The sequence below is a fragment of the Lepidothrix coronata genome, unplaced genomic scaffold, assembly GCF_001604755.1.
Source record: "Lepidothrix coronata isolate B3197 unplaced genomic scaffold, Lepidothrix_coronata-1.0 Scaffold21, whole genome shotgun sequence".
Classification (NCBI taxonomy): Eukaryota; Metazoa; Chordata; class Aves; order Passeriformes; family Pipridae; genus Lepidothrix; species Lepidothrix coronata.
Genome location: NW_016690201.1, coordinates 1,821,854 through 1,842,678, shown reverse-complemented (window position 1 = coordinate 1,842,678; position 20,825 = coordinate 1,821,854). Strand labels below are relative to the sequence as shown.

Sequence of the window (20,825 nt, the reverse complement as noted above, 5' to 3'; positions counted from 1 at the left end):
AAATTCTGAAAAATACCTGGGCTTAAGTCAAATCCATCTTGATTTCAGTTTTTGTTTCTTATTGTTCTGGGCTCTGTTCACATCCTTATTCCATGTGCCCTGCAGTAATGAGGACCAGCAAAGACCCCCACAAAATTTCTTCTCCTTTTCCATAGCTATCATCCCCATTAAAACAAGAGACACAATCGAGGAAAGCAAAAAACCAGTTTTCTAGTATCAATATACTAAGACAACTCACTCCATGCACATAAAGAAGTTTTTGCTTCAAAGCTTTTGACACAGATTTCTGCCAAGTAAAGCAAGACTTGCTGTTCACTTCAAATGAAACTCTGATACCACCTCAAACTAAAGCACCATGGTCCTTGTATACTGCTTAGTTTTTCCTCTATTAATTATTTTTCCAGATGTTTCCAATAAAAGACAGTACCAACTTTCAACAGCATGAGTCTGATAATTTTATTTTTTCCTTAAATGACTATTCTTGATCATTTTCTCCACTCTTACAATACAAACAACTTTGCCTGGGAAGGTGAGTTTCTACAATTAATTTTAGTAAAGACATCCAATTAACATGACATGTGTCATGGCCCAAACACCACATCTTCCCACTTCAATCCCCCTGAAGTACCCAGACACTTGAACAATGAGGACCCACCTTTGCTTCTGTGGTAAGTCAAAGCCAACAACAAGCCAAGTGTCAGAAAGATGAATGTGAAAAGAAATAGATGGAGCATCCTTTGAACCAGATCATTAGCTTAAAAATCTTAGGTTAAGTCCTGTCTTGGTATCAATATCAACAAGCACATCATTTTAAGAAAATCAGCTAGATAACACAATATTTTTAAACTATAAATCATTTTGGATTTAGCTTACTATGAAATAATTCAGAGGTAAGGTGACCAGCTCTATAATAGGTAAGATAATTCAATACTGGCACGCATCTCCTTTGGTTAAAATGTCAGTTAAGCATTACAGAAGTAGTTTTGGAAGGAAAGGTTTCTTGGATAATTGTTGTGAATTAATATAGACAAAGTTTGCCTAGTTCCAAAAGTCACAGTAAAGTGGCTAAAAGTAATTCTCCTTATTTGAAAAAAAAAACCAAACAAAACCAAAAAACAAAACACAAACCCCACACGATTCAAGGTGCAAACATCCCTTTCTTTGCCAAGGACCTGCTATCAATTACTTATAATCCAAAACTGAGTTGGCTTTGCATAGATTACAAGGAAAATGACAAGTTTAAAGAGATCTAAGTGATAAGTATCTGTCTGTACCTGTATTACATCTATGTTTGCTTCTTAACCTGCTGTTGTTGCTAAATTTCACTTACATGGCAAGTACTTAAAAAAATGAATAATAATTCAATGTAGCTGGGTGTTATAAAAACAACCCTTTCTCTCAACTGCTGAAAAGCTTACATAGCAACTCCTCTGCAACAGCAGGGAGAGCTGCCTTTCCATCAAAGGAGGCTTTCAGAAATATCCGAGAAGAATTGATGTGGAAACATTCTTTCTCCAACCACTGCGACTCTAAAAGTCAAGAAACAGATGAGGACACTGTGTAACCCTCTCCCCACAGTTTCTTGTCTATGAAGGCTCCACACTGGAGTAGGACATTTCCCTTTAGATTATTTTTCAGTGTATGGGCCCCCATGTCTATTTTGGCAGCATGATATGCAGACAGGTACCATCCATTTCTTTCACCAGAGTCAATCAGCCACTTTCAAAGTTCAGAGTACTTTTGTAGTTTCTAGCTGGGATTTCCACACACCAAATAGAAGACTTTGGTGTTTCTTTGCGATACAGGAGAAACTTATCATTAACATAAGCTTGAGCACAGAGGAACACTTAGGAAGACCATTAAAGTTTCAAAGCGCGCCATGCCAGGGAGCAAGAAAGTTAACAGTCAGAATATCCTGGGAAGTCCTTTGCTACACAACAGAAAAAAAAAAACGCAGTTTGTACCTTAGGAAATAAACGAGTGTCTGAATTCACAATGCTCTCTCAGAACAGAGATTGATTTATGAAGAAACAAAAGTAAAACCGAGGATCAGCCTCTCCTATGTTAATCCTGACAATGCCCACTCTACAAGAGGGTGACCCTGTACTTAAAAATCACACCTTCCCAGGATTGTTGGCTAACAAAGGCTGGCTTTACTTTTAACAAAAGTAGTGTCTCTCAAAGGCAGTCATGACAGAGGAAGTAAGCAGGTTCCTATCTGAATGCAAGTCTCACAGGTCACTTCTCCCTTGCAAGTGGAGAAAGGAAAGGCCTCAGTAAACAGTATGAAGGTGAAGGAACACAGAGCCAAGAGAACAAGATACAATTCCTTGTGTAAGAAAACTGAGTAAATCAATATTGCAAGAGGAAGTGCTTTACATATCAAGCTGACAGCTTGTTTTGAAAAACCTGGCACTACAGGACTACATCCAGAACTTCAACACTTGAACCCATGAGAAGCATGACTTGCTTTTGCTTGAAAACTACACAAGAAGTTTAACTTTACATCACTGAATGAGTAAAAAATAGCAAAGATATCAGTGCCTTAAAAGCAATATAAAAAAAGTCTGTCTTCAAATAACATTTGAGTATTTCTCTAACCCTATAAAGATGTATTATCTCCTGTAAATAAAAACTGGTGATTTTACCATTTAGTTGGTATCAACTTCTCTTTTATTTCTCTATTCCACTTAAAAAGTACTAACAAAGTCTAGGAGCACAATAAAACTTATTAAAAATACAGCTTTATTTTTTTAACAATGAATATCAGGACCAAAGGCAACTTTTTTGCTCAGCTTACATTATAATCCTAGAACACATGTCAACTTGAGATATTTTTTTGCTAGCAGTTAAAAAAAAACTTAACTACCAGCATCGTGACTGTTCAGAAGCATTAACATCATAAATCCTTTTTGACAGCTTTACAATTAAAATTTCAAAGATGGTGTGATGATACAGCTTTGTCCACTAGCTTCAAGCTTTCCCTTTGTTTTATACCAAGTTTCATAAATTGGATAAAAGCAAAGATAGAAAAATAAGCTAATGGTTTATTTCATGTTATTGCTGATTGCTTCATAGTGCAGCAGTGCCATGTTTGCCATTACTAGATACCTCGTCAGTTAAGTCAAATATTAAAGGTGGTAAGATTATTTCATAGTTACCTGTCCATCCTGCACCATTAAGGGCATTTCAGTTATTTAAAGAGCCAATCACAATGAAAAGTTATTCTTAAGAGTTAGAATAAAATGTGCTTTATATTACTTTCTGAAAACAACACAGGTGTTACACTTACAATTGCCCCACCTCTCATTTTTATCAACTCTCCTATATATGCAAAGTTAATACACAGTGGTTTTAATCAGTTTGGTAGCATGATCAACATGAGGTTTTAAAAAAATGAAATTAATTTAATATCAACTAAAGTGTTTGTTGTTACTGATGCACTTAACCAGGAGAACCACGACTGTAGGATTTCCAGCTAGCTGAGGTTCAGTTTTGGTGCTCCCTAGAACCAGTTAAGGTTTGCTAATTGCGAGTAAATCACTGCAGCAAAACAAAGTTGCTGAACAAAGCTGAAAAGCAGCACTCACGGTAAACAGTATCCATCAGTTCACATCAAAGATCAACTGCTGCAGCTTAACTACCTCTGCAGTTAGCTTATTAAGCTCTGTTACATTTGCCATAGGCTAGAACACAAGCTGTCAGTGTGTGTACAGCCCAACTGGCCTGTACACTTCTTCTGGTTTTCAAAAACTTGATTCATTTTAGGAAACGTGACTTCCTGGTTGGCCTATTTTGGTCTCTTAGTTGCAAACATAATTTGAATGATGGCCTTATATCTTCATGCATGACAATCATGGTAAAAAGCATGAGTTCTACTTACAGCAGATGATATTCACAGAACTGACAGCTTGAAAAGTGGTGCACTTGAAAAAACTTCCCCCATTCCTGAGAATTAGAATAGGGCTGAAAACAGCTATGAACGGTACTGTTATTTTCTGAGTAAGTGTATTTCAGTGTTACAATCCAGGCAAATATTTCACCCTATTTAATGATGATATTTGAATTTTTTTACTTGATACTTCTTAAAACATGCCAGTCTTTGTTACTGTTTTGAGACTTCTATGTAGCAATGAATTCTTCCTCACAGAAGCAGAATTAGAACCAAGCATCCAAAAGTAACTTCTCACCAAAAGTAACTTTCCTAACTTGAAATCTTTTAACTTTTTTATATAAGTTATATATATAAGGTGTATAAAATTCTAGCTATTAAGTTGTTTACAAATAATTCCACTGTCTCAAACTACTTAGAAGTTTCCCGTTAACTAGGTCATTAACTAGGCAGTTAATTAGAACTTAACTACAATGTAGGCCATTGTGGAAAGCTAGTATGCCAGTGTGACTGCAACTCCATAATTTGTTTTAAAGATGCAGACAACTATCAAAAATGAATTCTGACAGATGTGGCTTCAAACATCCTGGACCTTAAGTTTTAGTTTCAAGTTCTCATTCTCATCTCCACTCTTAAGTGTTCATATTGAGTTTGAAGTTCTTACTAAGGAGTCATCTATGTTTGTATCCATGCCAGCATGCACTCTGACACTTAATTCCCTTATCAAAACAGCAAATGTCAATAACTTTTTGAAAAGATTTTAATTTTCATGTTTGTATTATCTTCCTTATAAAAGTGACATTAACATTTATTGATCAAGCTACGTATTAGCTAATTTTCCTAATCCATTATGGAAACCTGGAGAGCTTTTTCACACTTGTAGGGCACCATTCATATATACCATAAGTCATGCTGTTTTTTCACAAAGAAGGTGTCATAGTAAAAAATTAATTACACTGTGTTAACAGATACAAGGTTGTGGGCTCCAACAGCAGTGATGCTAAACAGTCACACACCTCTGCTATATTATACTAAAGTAGATCAGCAAGTTCTGCATGAGATACTTAACTTCATGATTACTGGATATCTGCATCCTGAGAAAATGAGATGAGTAACTGATGTGAAACACCTTCAGAACATAACCCTAACTTCCTTAAAGAAGAGCACCTTTGACTTTCTTAAATGTAGTTCATCACCTCCTGACAACATCCGTTTTTTCCATTTATTACAGACAAGGTGCTGTTTATTGCTGTCAATGTATCTTGTCAAACACAGGTTAACAGTGTAAGAAACAAATCTTAGTTCACCTACCAAGAGAAAGTAATAATTTCAGAAGCACCTCAACTTTAAGAATTTCTACTACATGTTTTTAATTATTAATTATCCCAAATTGTATTATAGCTCTTAAATCCATACTTCAAATAGGTTTTCACACAAAATGTGTAAATATTTCATGCATCAACTGGTTCTTCAGTTTGTTAATTCAATCACTGACCAAAACACAGTTAACACACTGTCTTTGCTGAGAAGTAAGACTTACCTAATATGTAGACAGTCTTCTGATCGCTCCTCTGACCAAGTGAATTAGTCACCTGACAGACATAAGTCCCAGTGTAGTTATAAGTCAATGGGCTGCTAAACTGCAGAGTATTGTTGACAGACAGCAATCCTTCAGGCCACTGTCCATCCAACCTAGAAAAACAGTTATATTTCAAATGTGAATCTTACAACTAGTTTAAATAGAACACTTTAAAATAATATTTATAATAGTCGGTAAAGTGAACTTTTCACTGTGCTCTGACATTGTCAGTGGGCTTTTCTTGGATGTTCTCAGTGTACACCTGAACATTTATTTAGTTTTTAATTTCTGTGCCAAATCCTTTAAATGTCAAGTCTGCTGGCACTAGCAAGCTGTCTAAAAATGAAGACTACTACAGTTAAAAAACATTATCTCAAAAGAACTTGAAGGAACAAGCCAACTCAAGCTCTAAAAACTAACAGTCTAACTAAGAAGGACTTATACTGCTGTCAGGATTATCTGCCTGTTCTTTTGCATCCAGTTGAGCTATCGCAATAAATATTTCTGTCCATACATGCTTAATTTACAGGGCATTTTGACTAGAATTTCTGAGCAAGAGTTCAAGCAGTTTCCCCCTCTCTTGACCTGCTTTTTCTCATCCCCCATCACTTTTCCATCCAAATTACAGCACTGAAACAGAATGTGGAGAACATTTGGAGAAACAACTGGTTAAAAAAAATTTGTTTCTGGTCAACTGGCTTTTCCAGCTCTATCATTTCCCTGTACCACTCTGTCTGAGATTGCAGTAACAACTGGGTAAACACAGTGAGAAAGGGGAAAGGGCAAAAGCACTGAAACTATTTTAACAGAGCTGCCAACTGCCCATTAAACACCTGTGTATAATTTCATGCTGTTGCATCCCATGTTTTATCTAAGTATCTATTAACAGCTAACCAGGCCTAAATCAATATGCAAGCATGTGCTCACCAGATCACAGCACCTTGAAAGCATTTAGAAAGCGTGCTTTTATAAACAGCATTGAAAAAAAGCCACCCAACACCTTAAAATAAGTACTCAATTAAAAAAACCAAACACCCCAGAGTTAACAGCAAAAATGATCTCCAACATATGTAGGTTGAAGACAACATTCCTACTACTTTGCTGTGATTATCGCCCAGAACTGCCTCAGCCATATTAAAGCTGATAGAAGTGATCAAGCACATACTCCATAATTCATTAGTACCAGAAGTACTTATTTCAAGAAACATTATAAAACAGCCAATTTGTTTGCCAGGTCTATGCTAATAAAATTCTCATACATTCAACATTTTAAAATTACTGACCATGAAAATATCACTATGCCAGCAAGTACAGTGTCATCTTTGTTTCCAAGAGATACCATTTTTTGGTATGGTAGTTCTAAAAGCTACTATAATTTGACACCAGTAAGACAGCACACAATTCAACACAGCTACTTTTTGGTTCCTTAAATACTCAAGCTACCCTTTTCTTACATGGATTTCCCCCCCCCCACACACACACACTTGAAGCTCCTCATGCACCAATACTGCAGCTTCTTTGATAGGTTTTGTTTCTGCTCAAATAGGTACCCTAGTTTTGCTCCAGAAAAATCAGCTTTTTTGTAAGAGTTGGTTCCATTTTAACCTTAGGAGACATAAAAGTGACCTCTGGAGTTTGAAGTGCTTTAAATGTATTTAAATGTTTATTTCTTCTGGAATTTCAGACAGAGGTAGTATTGATTAGTTTTTACATATGTCTCAAATTCAAATGAGAGAACTGAGAACCCAGTGCATCTGAAGAAACAAGTGGTACTGCTGTTCAGCCTGGCAAGCTTTTCTGAGCATAGGAATTTTTATGTGTTGAAATTTCTCATCACGCTGATTTTGAGCTAAGCCTGGGATGGGGATGGCAGTCTACTGTAGCAGTAGGTAAAGTACACATTTTAGTAAAGTTAGTTTAGCATAGCCATGCCACTCTGAAAATTTCAGTGGCTGGTTTTAAGATTGAGTCAGTTACAGTAATGTTTTGTTTTCCTGCAATACTGCCATCAAGCAACTCCAAACTTATCAATACAACATTTTCAATCCACGTCATGACTAGTCTTCCTCTACATTAAGTTATATCCACCATTGAGAAGGTAGGGAAATTGATTACAGCTTCAAATAAATATATATTCCCAAATATTTCCCAAGAGAAGCCACTATAACAGTTACACATAAATTCACACTATCCTTGGGAAAGTTATTTCCTTTTCTACAGGCAGCAAGTAAATCTAAAAGGGCTGAGTTTATTTATTTTTTTTTTTCTTCACAGGAAAGACTTATCTGTGCTTGCTTTTATTGTCCTCCTTTGTCTCTTGCACAAAGTACAGCCATGGCTGCAAAAGCCAAGCAGTACACTTCAGAGTAGGGCCCACCTAATTCATATATTCATGAAGTGTGGCTGCTATGTTCAATTTTTTATTTTACTAGACACCTGTTCAAGACGCAGTTTCCATCACAATGGATTTATCTGACTTGGCAACTACTTGAGCACTTTGAAAAACATGACAAATTCTGTAATTCAGTAAGCCATCTCAACCGTAATTTTCAGATTTTAAAATGCAGATACAGAAAAGCCTGTTCCAGTGTTTACAATCTACTCTCAGTGATGATAAAACAGAACCAATAAAAAATAATAGTTGGATCCCTACTAGACTTACTGGTCTTTGTTCTACATGCTGCAGCATACACAGTTTAGTCTACTTTGAGAAACTAAAGAGACTTTACCCTGAGAGTAATGACAAACTGTTCAGGCATATAAATTTACAAGATATCCACCCACCCATATTCATACATACACATATCTTGTATTCTCCTTTTAAATGGCTGGATAAAACCATTACAGCCCAATATAAGTCATATACTCTTTGTTTTCAAAACATGCATTTACTGTAAGCTAAGCAATTATACCACTTGAATCATGTGGCAAGTCCCTTTATATAAATATTTACCTGGTCCACATAAATTCCATAGGTAATGGATTTGCATCAGCATTACACTTGAGCTGAACGTTCCCTCTTCCAATGAACCAGTTTCCATCATAGCCAGTTACCGAAACTTCTGGGGCATCTGACAAAAAAAGATTCCATCTATCAATCACAATTTTTTTGTTAATAGTGAATTGTGTCTAATGGTCAGATCAGTGGAGCAGAAGGGGGCTTTTTTGGTTTTTGTTTTTTTTTTTTCCTTTTTTTGGAGCAGAGGGGGGAAGTGAGATGTGTGCTTTCATTGTTGTTTGTTTTTAATTTAAAGACCACCAGCACCACCAAAATACAGAGAACACAATGCAGTTCCAAGCTACAGCATAATATGTAGCAATGAACAAGTTGTTTTAATCAGTGCAACTTTCCCCATGTTTTCAGCAATGATACAACACCTCGGGGAAGTGAGAGGACTTCAGAAGAAAAGAATCCATTTCATTCTTTTGGGAAGTGAGGAACGGTAATTTAGAGCTACTTCTCACTAAAAAGATACAGCAAAGGGTCAGAAACAGCCTTTGGAAAAACCAGGTAGTTAGGAAATCACCAAAAAGTTCACAGATGCCAGCTATAATGATTAAGTTATCCACTGGCACCAATACATAGAATTATGTTTTTAAGGCTCTGAAAAGCAAGGAGGTGATGTCAGGTAAGCCAGAGACACCCAGCTGAAATATTCAGAAGCCACAGAACAGACAGTATGATTTAGTATAAACTCCTACAGCAGTGAGGGAGGAGCAGTTGCAAAAGCTGTGTCAGCGAAGACTGAAGAACACACATTGCTTCTCTCTTGCTGCTGTGTTACTATACAATTTTGTTAGAAATTCTGAAACATGCCTTGACACTAATTTCAGATAAAAATATTTAAGATCAATTTGCATCTTCATTTCACTTTAAATATGAAACTTTATTCTCTTCTTCACTGTTTGAGACAATGATGGGAAAAAAAATCACCTTTAGTTCTATTGTTGTATCAATGGCCCTTCAATCTAAAACTTCAAGACTGGTAAAACAAAGCAACACTAATCACTATTTTATGCCAAAATAAGTGATTCTTTACCAAACCGAATAAAAACAAACCCAAATTAGATTCTAGCCAAACCAAAACAGCAAGTCTACTTTTTCCAGCCACTACATTTCTTCTAATTGAACTGACAAACTTCTATGATTCAGGAACTTTAAAGCTGAGACAGGATAATAAAGGAACAACTTGAAAATAGTTGGTTTTGGTCACATATGCATTGTCTAACAAAAAAAAAAAAAAGGGTCACATAACTAAAGTTCGTCTTAACTGGTTTTAGGTAAGCAGCATTGTAAACCATCTCACCATATATTTTCATGTGTTTTAAAGCCACACATTTGTTAAACAAGCCTGGTACACACTTGAATTATATGAGCAGCTTGAAGCTGAATATCAAATGTTAAGAATGTATGTATTATGTTCTTGTTTCCTTATGCTAATTAGAGTGGACAAAGCTTAGTGATTAATCTGAAAATAACTTACTGACCATAAGGCCTACTTTCAACTTGTCATCTCAAACATGAATCTTTATTACAATTCTTTTTACTATTGCTGAAATTAAGACACTATAAAGAACTTACAGATCAACTGAGTTTGTTATTTTGTCAGTAATTTTTGAATTTTATTTTTAAACATGAATAATAATGTTTACCCGTGATTCCATATCCAAAACAAACAACAGAAACAAACATAGCAGTGTTTTAGCTTCATGACTTTACTGGCAAAACAGAGATCCCAGGTTTCTACTCCTGCCTGACCTGCCTCAATCACAGCTTAGATTTCTGTAGTTTTCATTTCCTTCATTTTCCTGAAGCAGAAAGTGCTCATCTCCTTCCTGTGGAAGGTACACACTGATTAAGAGGGTGGTTGTAAGAGATACACCAAGCAGCATCTACCTTACAGAATACTTACACTGTATGTCCAACACATAAGGGTATCGGATCTCCTTTTCCAAAGCAGGGTGCTTCACAACACAAGTTATGTTTCTTCCTCTTGCAAACCGCGTGGGCTTAACCATGTACTGGTTTACAACTGTCACTGTTTCATTTGCTAACGATGTAGGGGTGGTTTCGCTTTTACCAAGGTCTCCTTCCCAGACAACCTGTGCAGCCGGTTTTCCAGCGGCTGCCGTACAAGTGGCTGCTAATGTCCAGTTTGCACCATCTATTAGAGGGTTTGGTCCTTTCGTTAAGCTCACAACAGGTTCAACTAGGGAGGGGAGAAAAAGTAAATTTAGACAAGAAAGACTCCACATCTTTGAAACTGTCACTGTGTAAGAGTCAAACAAAATATAATCCATTTGCAAAAGCCTAGGCTAATCAGATATCCCAGAAATAAGCTCAGAGGTGACAGCTTTATGAAGATTTTGCCTGCTGACACTATTCACCTTTGTCCGCTCATCCAAGTTCGGAGCTGTTCATTCACTACATTTAATGCACTGACAGGGAATTCCAGTGTGGATAGGTCCAAAACGCCAACTACAGTGCTCCAGTTGTAGTGTCTGACAACAGACAGCTTAAAATATTAAGTTGAAACTACAGTGCATTTTTTTTTTTCAAAAAGCTTAGATTCTGCTGCCTTTTCAAGCATTCAAGTATTAATCTATACTGCCAGTTTATGTCATTTCAAAGCTACCTCAGTGTTTTAACACCCAACATTAAGAGTTTAAGCTTTTGTTCATCAGTACAATATAAATGACTTCCATGCTGCAAAGGACATTCAACCTCCAAAAAAGCATTATTCTGTATACACACACCACACATTGAATATAGAATCTAATGTGTATGCACAAGTACATGTAATTTTATATAAAATTTATATGGTTTTGATACACAAAGAAATAGTTTTTAATTATGGATAAAATTCTGCCTATAAATACATTTTTGTGAATGAATCCCTATAAAAGTAAAAAATTTGAACTCAGTACTACACCCAAGACACATGGGAGGATGTGACCTCCTTGTAAAACCACTGCCCACCCCAAAATTTTGCAGATTTAGGCAACATACTTCACTCTAACAGGAAGTTTAGTTCCTTATGTACAAGTCTACTGCTGAGGGCCACAGACTGAAAAGTTTTGAAAAATTTCCTTTTTCGTTTAACAGGGGTTTTTTTCAGCCCTGTACAAGCCATCCACCAGTTGCAGGCTAAGCCAGAAATACTATCTGGTGTTTCAGACACAAACCAAGGTTGTGCTTTTTTAGAGTAGCCCATTTGTGCCACCAATATTGTAAGATACAGGTTTTGCAGTAGAGTAGCAGGCTATTACATAATGCTTGTCTCTTGCTCTTATCAGGCTGCTGGGAGTCCTCTAGGGCAGGTCATCCCTACACACCATAATTCTTCAGAATCCACCTCAGTGGACCAGCACTCACTAATCACAAAGCAAAGACAAGTCTTGCAACTTCTATGCCTTTCAGGACAAGAAGGAAAAATTTAGTTCATGGAATTTCTTTCCCAGAAGTTGAAGCTGAGCCACACACACAACTTGAGAAGAAATAGAGCAGAGATCACCGCATCTGGCAAGATACTTCTCCAACTACCTATACCTTCCAAAGATAACTGGGTATCAAATATTTTCTTTCAGCTGGAGTGAATTCAGTGCCAGGATCAGTCTGTGACTGTTTTCTGCTCAATCTAACACTGCTCATGTCTGAAGAAAGTAGTTTATTATTTGCTCAATTACACTAAAGGGAAAGGCAGCTACTAAACGGATAACCTTATAAAAATGTCTTTTCTGTTCTATGATTGGAAGAGCTTAAAGAATATAAATCACCGTGAAATTGAAGGTTTTTTGGGCCAATACTGAGAGCAAATTATTTTCTACTTTGTTTCTCTGAATGCTTACCCTCTGTGATTTGTTAGTGACCTTACTGTAAATAAACCAACAGCAGGGGTTTTATGCCAAGTTCTACACTCACTCTCTTATATCTGAAGCATCTCTAATGGAGCTTCTTTCAAATCTGATTCCCTGCTCTCCAACACTAGCAATAACTAGAGCTTTCTGCAATAAGCCTGGAGCATTCTATCATCTGGAAAAAAAAAAAAAGCCTTTAAAACCTAATATGGAGGACCTGACATTACACAGCTTTGTTATTTCACCCACAGTTTGGTTTCCATGCTTGTTCTCCCCAAATCACTAGCTGTAACATTTTCAGTAGCTTCTGTAGTATTAATAAAAGGCAGATGTAAACACTCAAATTTACATTTAGAATTTTATAAGCATAAAGATTTTAATTTTTGGTGTATCACTCCCTGCCTGAGATCTCTGTACAGTGAAATCAATTAAATAAGCAACTATCAGTAGCGTTTCATGCCAGCAATATAGAGTCAAAGAATTTCAGCTGGAAATAAAGTTTCATATATCCTATTCCTGTGACTAAAAAAAAAAAAAAAGTACCTATCTGCAGAATTTTTCTTCCACCTCTTTGTAAAGGGACACATAAGTAAACAAGAACTCTTAACTAAGGTAGCAGAGACCTCCAGATCTAAAGCAGACTATTCAGTTCTCTTCTTTTAGAAGTCTACAAGTATTAAGTGACAGTAGCTAGAGAGCAGGATAGACTAATTAAAAAAGCCCACTTTCTGCTAAGATTATCATTATTAGGAAAAAAGACTATTTTCTCAAGTGGTACCAGAAATTTGTGACATAAGCCAGTTTGAGTTCATTGTGTAATACTTAGTTTTACACTTGTCAACAAGACACGAAGCTGAACTATTCAAAACTACTCAACTCTGTAAACTACTTATTCCCAATCCAATGTGTTCCAGTGCTTTAGTTTTTTTCTATATTTCACAAATGTTTAGGCTTCTACTGTCACATCTTCCCACAAATTATGATTCTTGGACTACACACCAACTACAAGATAACTAAATAGCCACATACTAAAAAGCAGAAAGCAACTGCAGTTAGGATCCTTATTTCTATAGTTTATCGTTCAGAATTATCATTTGTCCCAGCAACTGAAGCAAAACCAGCAGAAACCCAGCTAGTTATTTTACACATTACATATATTTTACATGTATACATATCTCATATATATATATATATATATATTCTACAGCCTCTCTAGATGTTTTATTCATGGATTTAGAGAAGTATCCAGCAAATGAATCCATAATGACAAGGGGTCATTGGCACCTCACCTCTCTCGATGGGAAACAGTTATACCACTTTCCATTTGGATAAAGGATTACCCAAAAGAAGGGGTTTGGAAGGGCTTTTTGTGGTAGTTTTTTTTCTTATCTTTTTTTTGGAAAGTGTAACTTCTACATGCACCAACTCTTGCAGCAGTCCCCTTTTATCCCAGGAGCATTCAGAGTGCCACCTGAATCATACTGAAACATGTCCTACAGACTTTCATTGCTCACAGTGGTGGTGGTGGACACATGAAGGCAGCTGGGAGAGCATTAGAGAAGCTGCTTCACCCATTCAGTAGAAACATTATGCTCTATTCAGGTCAAATGAAAAAGATGGTGAAATGCTTTGTTTGGGAAGGGAAGCCACCAATCCCACAGAGATCCAAAATCAGAAGAGTCCTGCTTCCACAGTGTAAGAGTTCAAGGGCAGTGGTGGTTTCCTCCCTGCCTTTAAATCATCAGCTGAGTAGATACACTGATTGAATGGACAGAGGTCACTGCCCATTGATCATTTCATTCATGTAAATTAGAAGAATAGTCACACAAATCTAAAGCAACATTATGGTATGAATTACATTTGTGCTATAAAGATATTTAAAGTCTCACCTAAATTGCACATACTGACTCATGACCATTACCTGATTTAAGTCTACTTACTCTACCTTCATCTTATGTTCAACATGGACCTCTCACTGCTCAAGTCCTTACACTTCATAGAAAACCAAGATAATAAAGCATTCAAACAAGAAAGAGCCTTAAATCCTATTGCATTAAGTTTCCAGGCCTCAAAGTTTCTTCTTGATTTTAAATACTTCATAAGCCTTTTTCAGCTGTTTCTGTTAGCTTTAAAACTTTTCTTCTGCCACTGTGCACAGGAGGTCTGGACAAAATTGGAATGAATACAACACAAACAAGATTATTTCCTCTTGCCATTAAATTCACTAATTCCTTGGCAACAGCACGACACTGGGAATGTTCCTTCTTCATTGCAACTGACATTTACTTGAATAACTTCTTTCCAAAACAGTATTTCTAGCCTTTATTTTCTCTCCCCTCAAAACCAGCAGCTTTATATTTCTGTGTACCTTATCCTATTGGATAATTAATCCTTAATTATTGACTTTTAGGTTGTTTTGGTTTTGTGGTTTTGGGGGTTTTTTTGTTCGTTCATTTTAAGACCAGTCAGACCAGATAACTTTGTTATCTACTTGATACTTTTTCTTGACCCAGAATATCGTGTAATACTTAATGTGTATATCTCAGGCACTTTTTAAGCATCATTACTTTATTAGAAGTATCTGAGAGGCTCCAGTTTCTATGCTGTCTGACACGCACCTTCTTCTGATTGCTAATTGTAAGAATTTCTACATGAGGGTGTCTGGGATCTATTCATGGTGACAGACCTACACCTTTGACACTCACCTGCACAGCTCATTGTTCACTTGCAGCATTGGTAAGAGCCAGGCTGCAGAAGAACAAGACCTCCTTTTATCGATATCCATGCTGAGAAATCTAACTTGGCAAGACAGCAGAGTCAAGCCAAGTATTTAAAACAGTCATGTACAGCACTCAAGTTGGCAACATTAAAAATTATGTCAGCTGTGCAAGTTGACCTGTCACAATCAGTCTCTTCTGCCTCAAGACACCAGTTTGGCCCATTTGGTCAGTGTCTTTTAAAAAACAGCATGTCACAAAACTATTCGTGATTTTTTGCTCTAGTTTAACGCAGTTAAGTTTGAAGAAACAACACTGTAGACAAGTTCAATATACCTGTTTGACCCTAAGAGCATTTTCATATTTTTGCTGTCTTAACCTCTTGTTTTAAAATGCATTTTCTTTAAGACAGCATGGGGCACTAAACAAAGAAAACTGGGTGCAAGCAAAGTCACCAGATGTGGAAAGTTTGTTACACTTAAGAAGCATAAGAGAAGTTCTAAATATGGTGATCAGTACACTGTGGCAAAACAAAGGGCATTTTATCTTGTTATTTTTTTCTTCCATTTGTCTTCAGTGTCTTTGTCTTACACAGTGTAGAAGCACCTACTACATAATGAAGTATGTCCACTACATATGGGAAGGAAACTAATTCTTTGCTAAAGAGGAACAGATTAGGGACTAGGAAAAAAGGTAGTGCTGCTTGGACTGGAAACGGTTTCAGCCCTAGGACAGGAACTTTTCTCTCCTCACTTACGGGAGAGTTTTTTAGACTAGTGGGAAAATGCAGTCAGACTAAAGCTGGATTTTAAAGTTACATCAACTTTTAAATTTCGATTACAGCTATTCCATGCCTTACGACTCTGCTGAGCTTGGAATTGCTGAGCTCAGGCCAGCAAAGCTCACAACTTATTCATTTACATGCATATTCTAAAAATCATTACTTCCCCAGTATTTTTACTCTTCAAGTCTACATTTCAGCGTAGTAAAAGGTTTCCAGAAGGACAGAAAATACGTAAGTTCTGTGGCCAGTGTAAGCCCAACCAAGGGTGGGCTACCAAGTTGTACATGTAAACCAAGCTGCTGCTAACCAGGATGGAAAGGCATCTTTGCAAATAATAGCTGGGTTTTGCAATTCAGAGGTTGATATCAAGTCACTGAGAGGCTTAACAGCAATGGTAACCATCTGCATCAACTATGAAAAACAACCTATGATCAGAAGCACTGTATGCCTGACAAATACTTTTCCTACTCCATTACAACTGCATTTTTTTATAATATATATCTAATCAAGCAAATTGTGGTCCTTCCACATTTTCAAATGCAGAATAATAAATACATAGGACACATGTTTGCTTTCCAAGCACGTCCTCAGGTTCTCCATAAACCTGAAATTTCAAGGACAAAATGGACACAACTAGTAATGTGATCTGAAAAAAAAACCTTGGGAACTGACTAGAAAAGATGAGGCAGAACAGTAAGAACCTCCCATGCATATTGGTAAAGTACAATAGCTGAAACCTGAAGTCAAAAGACAGCTACAATAACCACAGCCACAGCCACTTGCAGTACATGGAAAGGAGAGCCATAAAACTACATACTTTGTACATCACATCAAATTTTGGTCAAGTTACTTGTTTCAAATTGGGTTAAGCCAGTTGCTTTGATGTGTTTATTTTGCCCCACCTTGTGGTGAAAACCAGTTTACATACTGTGCAACAGCCATCTGCTTCATCTCATTGAGTACTCTACTATCTGTTTACAAAACCAGTCACTGAGGACCACCTCAGCTGTAGAAAGTACCATTGACTACTTGCAGTAGATACAGAAGTACCTTTCTCTACTACAAGAAGGAATACTACTAAAAGGAGTGGGCAAGTCAATAATAGGTTTTCAAGTTTCAGGGTAATCATTTTACCTCACGCTGCACTACCACCTAAGTCTACCTGTGCTTCAGTAGTAATTCCTTATGACAGCAATACTCAACCCTCAACAAGAGGGACTAAATTAGCCTAAGTGAAAACCCAAGTTTATGAAAGCTTTGCATTATGACCACCCACAACCAGTCAAGAGCTTAAGTTGCCTCTTTCGTCCCACAGCCCCCAGCAGTCAACTTGATAGTTTTGCTTTACATTTATACTATGCAAAGAACAGTTTACATCACCAGCCCCAAGCAGCTACATTAAGTTACCATGTTAGCAACACATTTATAGAATAATTTGAGTTGGAGGGGACCTTTTAAAGGCCATCTAGTCCAATCCCCCTTCACCTATATCAGGTTGCTAAGAGTCACATCCAACTCGACCTTGAATGTTTCCAGGCATGGAGCATCTGCCACCTCTCTTAGAACACTGACCTCATTACAGACAATGGATTTTTTCACTGAGACAATTGGTCATCAGCAGGTTTTAAACAATACCTTTTTTTTCTGAAAACTGGTGACTACTCACAGCACTCTCTGAGGGAATTTATGAGGGAATTTACCCACCATGGTAGCTAAAGCAGCATTCAGCAGCTTCTCAGCAGACACACACAAGCCCATGGTCTCAGCACTGCCCAGTCAAAGTTGTAAAGCCATTAAATGTTTGTATTAGCATAACACTTAAGTAGGAACTGGTTATTTTATTTTTAATATCTAGACAATCAACGAGCAAGTTCTAAACAAGCAAGACCTAAAAGAAGGCTTCTCAATGACATTAGTAAGAACAAGAAGATACCTGTAATAGAAGACCAGCAAATACATATTTTGCATATTCTTTGTGTTAAAAGGTAAAATACAACTTATTAGTAAGTCTGCAGAACTTCACCTTCTTTCATAAAGAAGTTGACTTACCCAGTACTGTTACAGTTGTTGATGACTGTGTATTTCCAAGTGGGAATGTAACCGCTTTGCAAATATATTCTCCTGCATCAGAAAAGCTTACATTTTCTAAAAGGATTGTTGCATCAGTAAGCGAGTAGTTTTTAAATGTCACTCTTCCTTGGTATTCTCCTTGAATAGACATTCCATATTCAGGATGATGAACAGCAATAGTCTGTGAACTTTTACCATATATCTTCTCCCAAGAAACTTGTGTTATTGTTTCATTTACATCAATTATGCATTTCAGTGCAACCTTCTTCCCCCAAACTGCTGTCACATGTGGATCAACAACTGGTCCAGCTAAGGCACCTAAAAACAAAGCAATGGTTAGTTGGGACACAAGAAGATTACGTCTCTGAGCCTTCACATTAAGCTTCCTTTAGTAATTAGCTTGGCTTTTTAAAAGACAATTCCCACTTTCTTCTGAATAACTGATTCACAGCAGTGTAGAAACACCACAGAAGCATGCTTCAAGCAAAAAACATCAAAGCTAGGCATAGACTGACCATTTTTTAGAGAATACTAGAGAATACTATCACCAATACACAGTTTCCTATAAAAACAACCTGACAATTGTGTAACTGGTGTAACAGTCTTGTGGAAATTTAATTAGATATGAGCATTGTGTATATTCAGATTTACTGAAAAAAAGGAATAACCAGACAGTGGTACTGTAGCAGTCTGCTTACTGATCCAGAGCATCAGGTAAAAACTGAAGTTAAATGACTGCACTTGTTTCTGTTTTCAAAAGATAGAACTCTTAATAAAGATTAATTCAAGAAAAATGCATGAGTGTAACTTTTACCACTTACCATACCAGTAACTACAATTAAAAACCAAACAAGAGAACCCCTATCAAACCCCCACAAACTACTCCACGTGATCACCAATCTAAGAACTCAATTTTAACTTCCCTATCCTGCTTCCTAACAAAGACATGTACCATCACACATATGCAATCTTTCTGCTACCCTGCAGTGTGGTGTCTTCACACTAGATCTTCCCTCACACAGCAAATACAGGAGAGTGGGCACAGTCAAGTGTTTGCGTGAGATTCAATGCATTTCCACTTAATACCTAAAATACCTTCCACAGAAGCAACTATGTCCTGAGCTCAGCATTTTACACCAGCTCCTTTCAAAAAGGGAAATCCGTCAGGACAAAACAGTTCAATCAATCACTGGTTCGCAATTTCTTTTGCCGAACAGATGCTGCAGAAACTTCACCCTAGTTCACTTGAAGCAAACTAACATGATGAAAAAGAATCAAAGTCTTGGTCCACACTACTTCTTTTTCCTGTGCTTAAGTTTTAATAGAGCCATTGCAGATGCTCCAATTCTCTCTCCAGTTACTGAATCAGTACTGCAGGATGTTCACCCATGGAACATGATTCAAGTCTAAATTTTAGTAGTCCCATTTTCATAGGCATGAAGGGGTCATTCAACCTCAGATATGAACCACCTTTTCACCCACCAAGTTCACACAAAAGACAAGCCTGACTTCTGTTCAGGACAGAAGTCCCTATGTGCCTTTATGTACAAGTCCATTGTTAAAGACTTCCATTTCCCATCAATTGATTTTTCATTGTTCAAACCATAACTGAGTCCACGAAGACACCCAAAGAAGTGACTTCAAGAGTCAGCTACAGATTCCTTCAGTATAAAACTACTGACTAACATCAACAGGATGAACACCTTAATCTGCACAAATAAAAAACTAAGCCAAAACTTTGGACCGAGATTGTTGATATGCCAGTCACTAAGACTGAAAAATTAGCCTGAAAACGAAAAAAAAAATCTGAATGCATTTCATATAGAGAGTATCTGCCATGACTAATTCACAAGTAATGCAAGCATATTCTGTCTAGTCTTCTCATGCCTCTTAACTAACATTGTTGTGTCAGACACTGAAGAGAGGGTAACTATTTGCACACTAACTGAAATGCACAAAAATCTGCCCAAATTTTGTCTCCACTTGCCACTGCTACATTTAAGCATAAGGTGAAGTGGTTCTTAAAAAGTATTTGACTAGTGTTTTCTACATTATTTATAAGGTTCACAAGTTACATTTCAGCAACGTATTCCAGAATGTACAGGATATATCTATTCTGTCATGTCATTTATGTAAAGAAAAACACACTTGTGTTCAGAAATCAGCATTTTGCAATATTTAAATCTAGTCAATCTTAACCTGTGCTAAACTTCAGCATAACGATCAGTCGTATGTAACTCCAACAAACTTCGCATAGAAAAGCCCTACAAGTGGACTTACAAAAACTGCTCAGACTTCTGGGAAGGTAACAAAGCGAACTGGAAAAACATCCCAGTTAGTTGACCACACAAGCTCTTTTGTTTCCTTTTTTTTTTTTTTTGGACAATTCTACTCACAGTAATTGGAGGCTTTAGCTACACAAAGATGACCAGGGTACATTTAAAAAGTCAATACTCAACAATTTTTCCACCAAGGAATTCTTCTAACAGCTCGTTTGTGCTATGAGAACATTGTATTCTCACACAAATTGCATGAATATTTTCAGAAGTCAAACTTCTCCGTTGCTGCTCCTACTTTCAAGATTTACAGACTGAAACGAGCAACATAAATACACATTTATATACATAAACACACTTGCAGCTATAGAATGTCGATCAGTTACATCTTTTTCATTCACCTTCAACAGCAAAGGAAGTAAAGCCAATAGATCACTACTCCAAATTTTATGCATTTATCTTCTGACAGATGTTCAGACTCTGAAGACACAAAAAAAAAATAAAAATCAAACTTATCTATGCAAATCATTTAAACTGAACTTACATATAGTGTATATAACAGTACATAGACTCCAAAATGCTTCAAGTTTTAGGGAGACCACACTGATGCTTTCTATCCACTGACTTCCCACAGGCTATTTCCACAAGA

The 20,825-nt window shown here is 36.8% G+C and overlaps 1 protein-coding gene across 9 annotated transcripts in view; it reads right to left on the bottom strand.

The window, feature by feature from the left end:
• The window catches only part of NECTIN3 (nectin cell adhesion molecule 3), an 86,141-nt gene that overhangs the window by 48,598 nt on the left and 16,718 nt on the right, over positions 1–20,825 (bottom strand). For all 9 annotated transcript variants that reach the window (XM_017807919.1, XM_017807917.1, XM_017807922.1 and 6 more), the window contains 4 exons: positions 17,880–18,218; positions 10,385–10,681; positions 8,425–8,542; positions 5,433–5,584 (listed from right to left, as the gene is read on the bottom strand). In XM_017807919.1, coding sequence (XP_017663408.1) covers positions 5,433–5,584; positions 8,425–8,542; positions 10,385–10,681; positions 17,880–18,218 — 906 coding nt within the window. The remainder of the gene's footprint in view (positions 1–5,432; positions 5,585–8,424; positions 8,543–10,384; positions 10,682–17,879; positions 18,219–20,825) is intronic.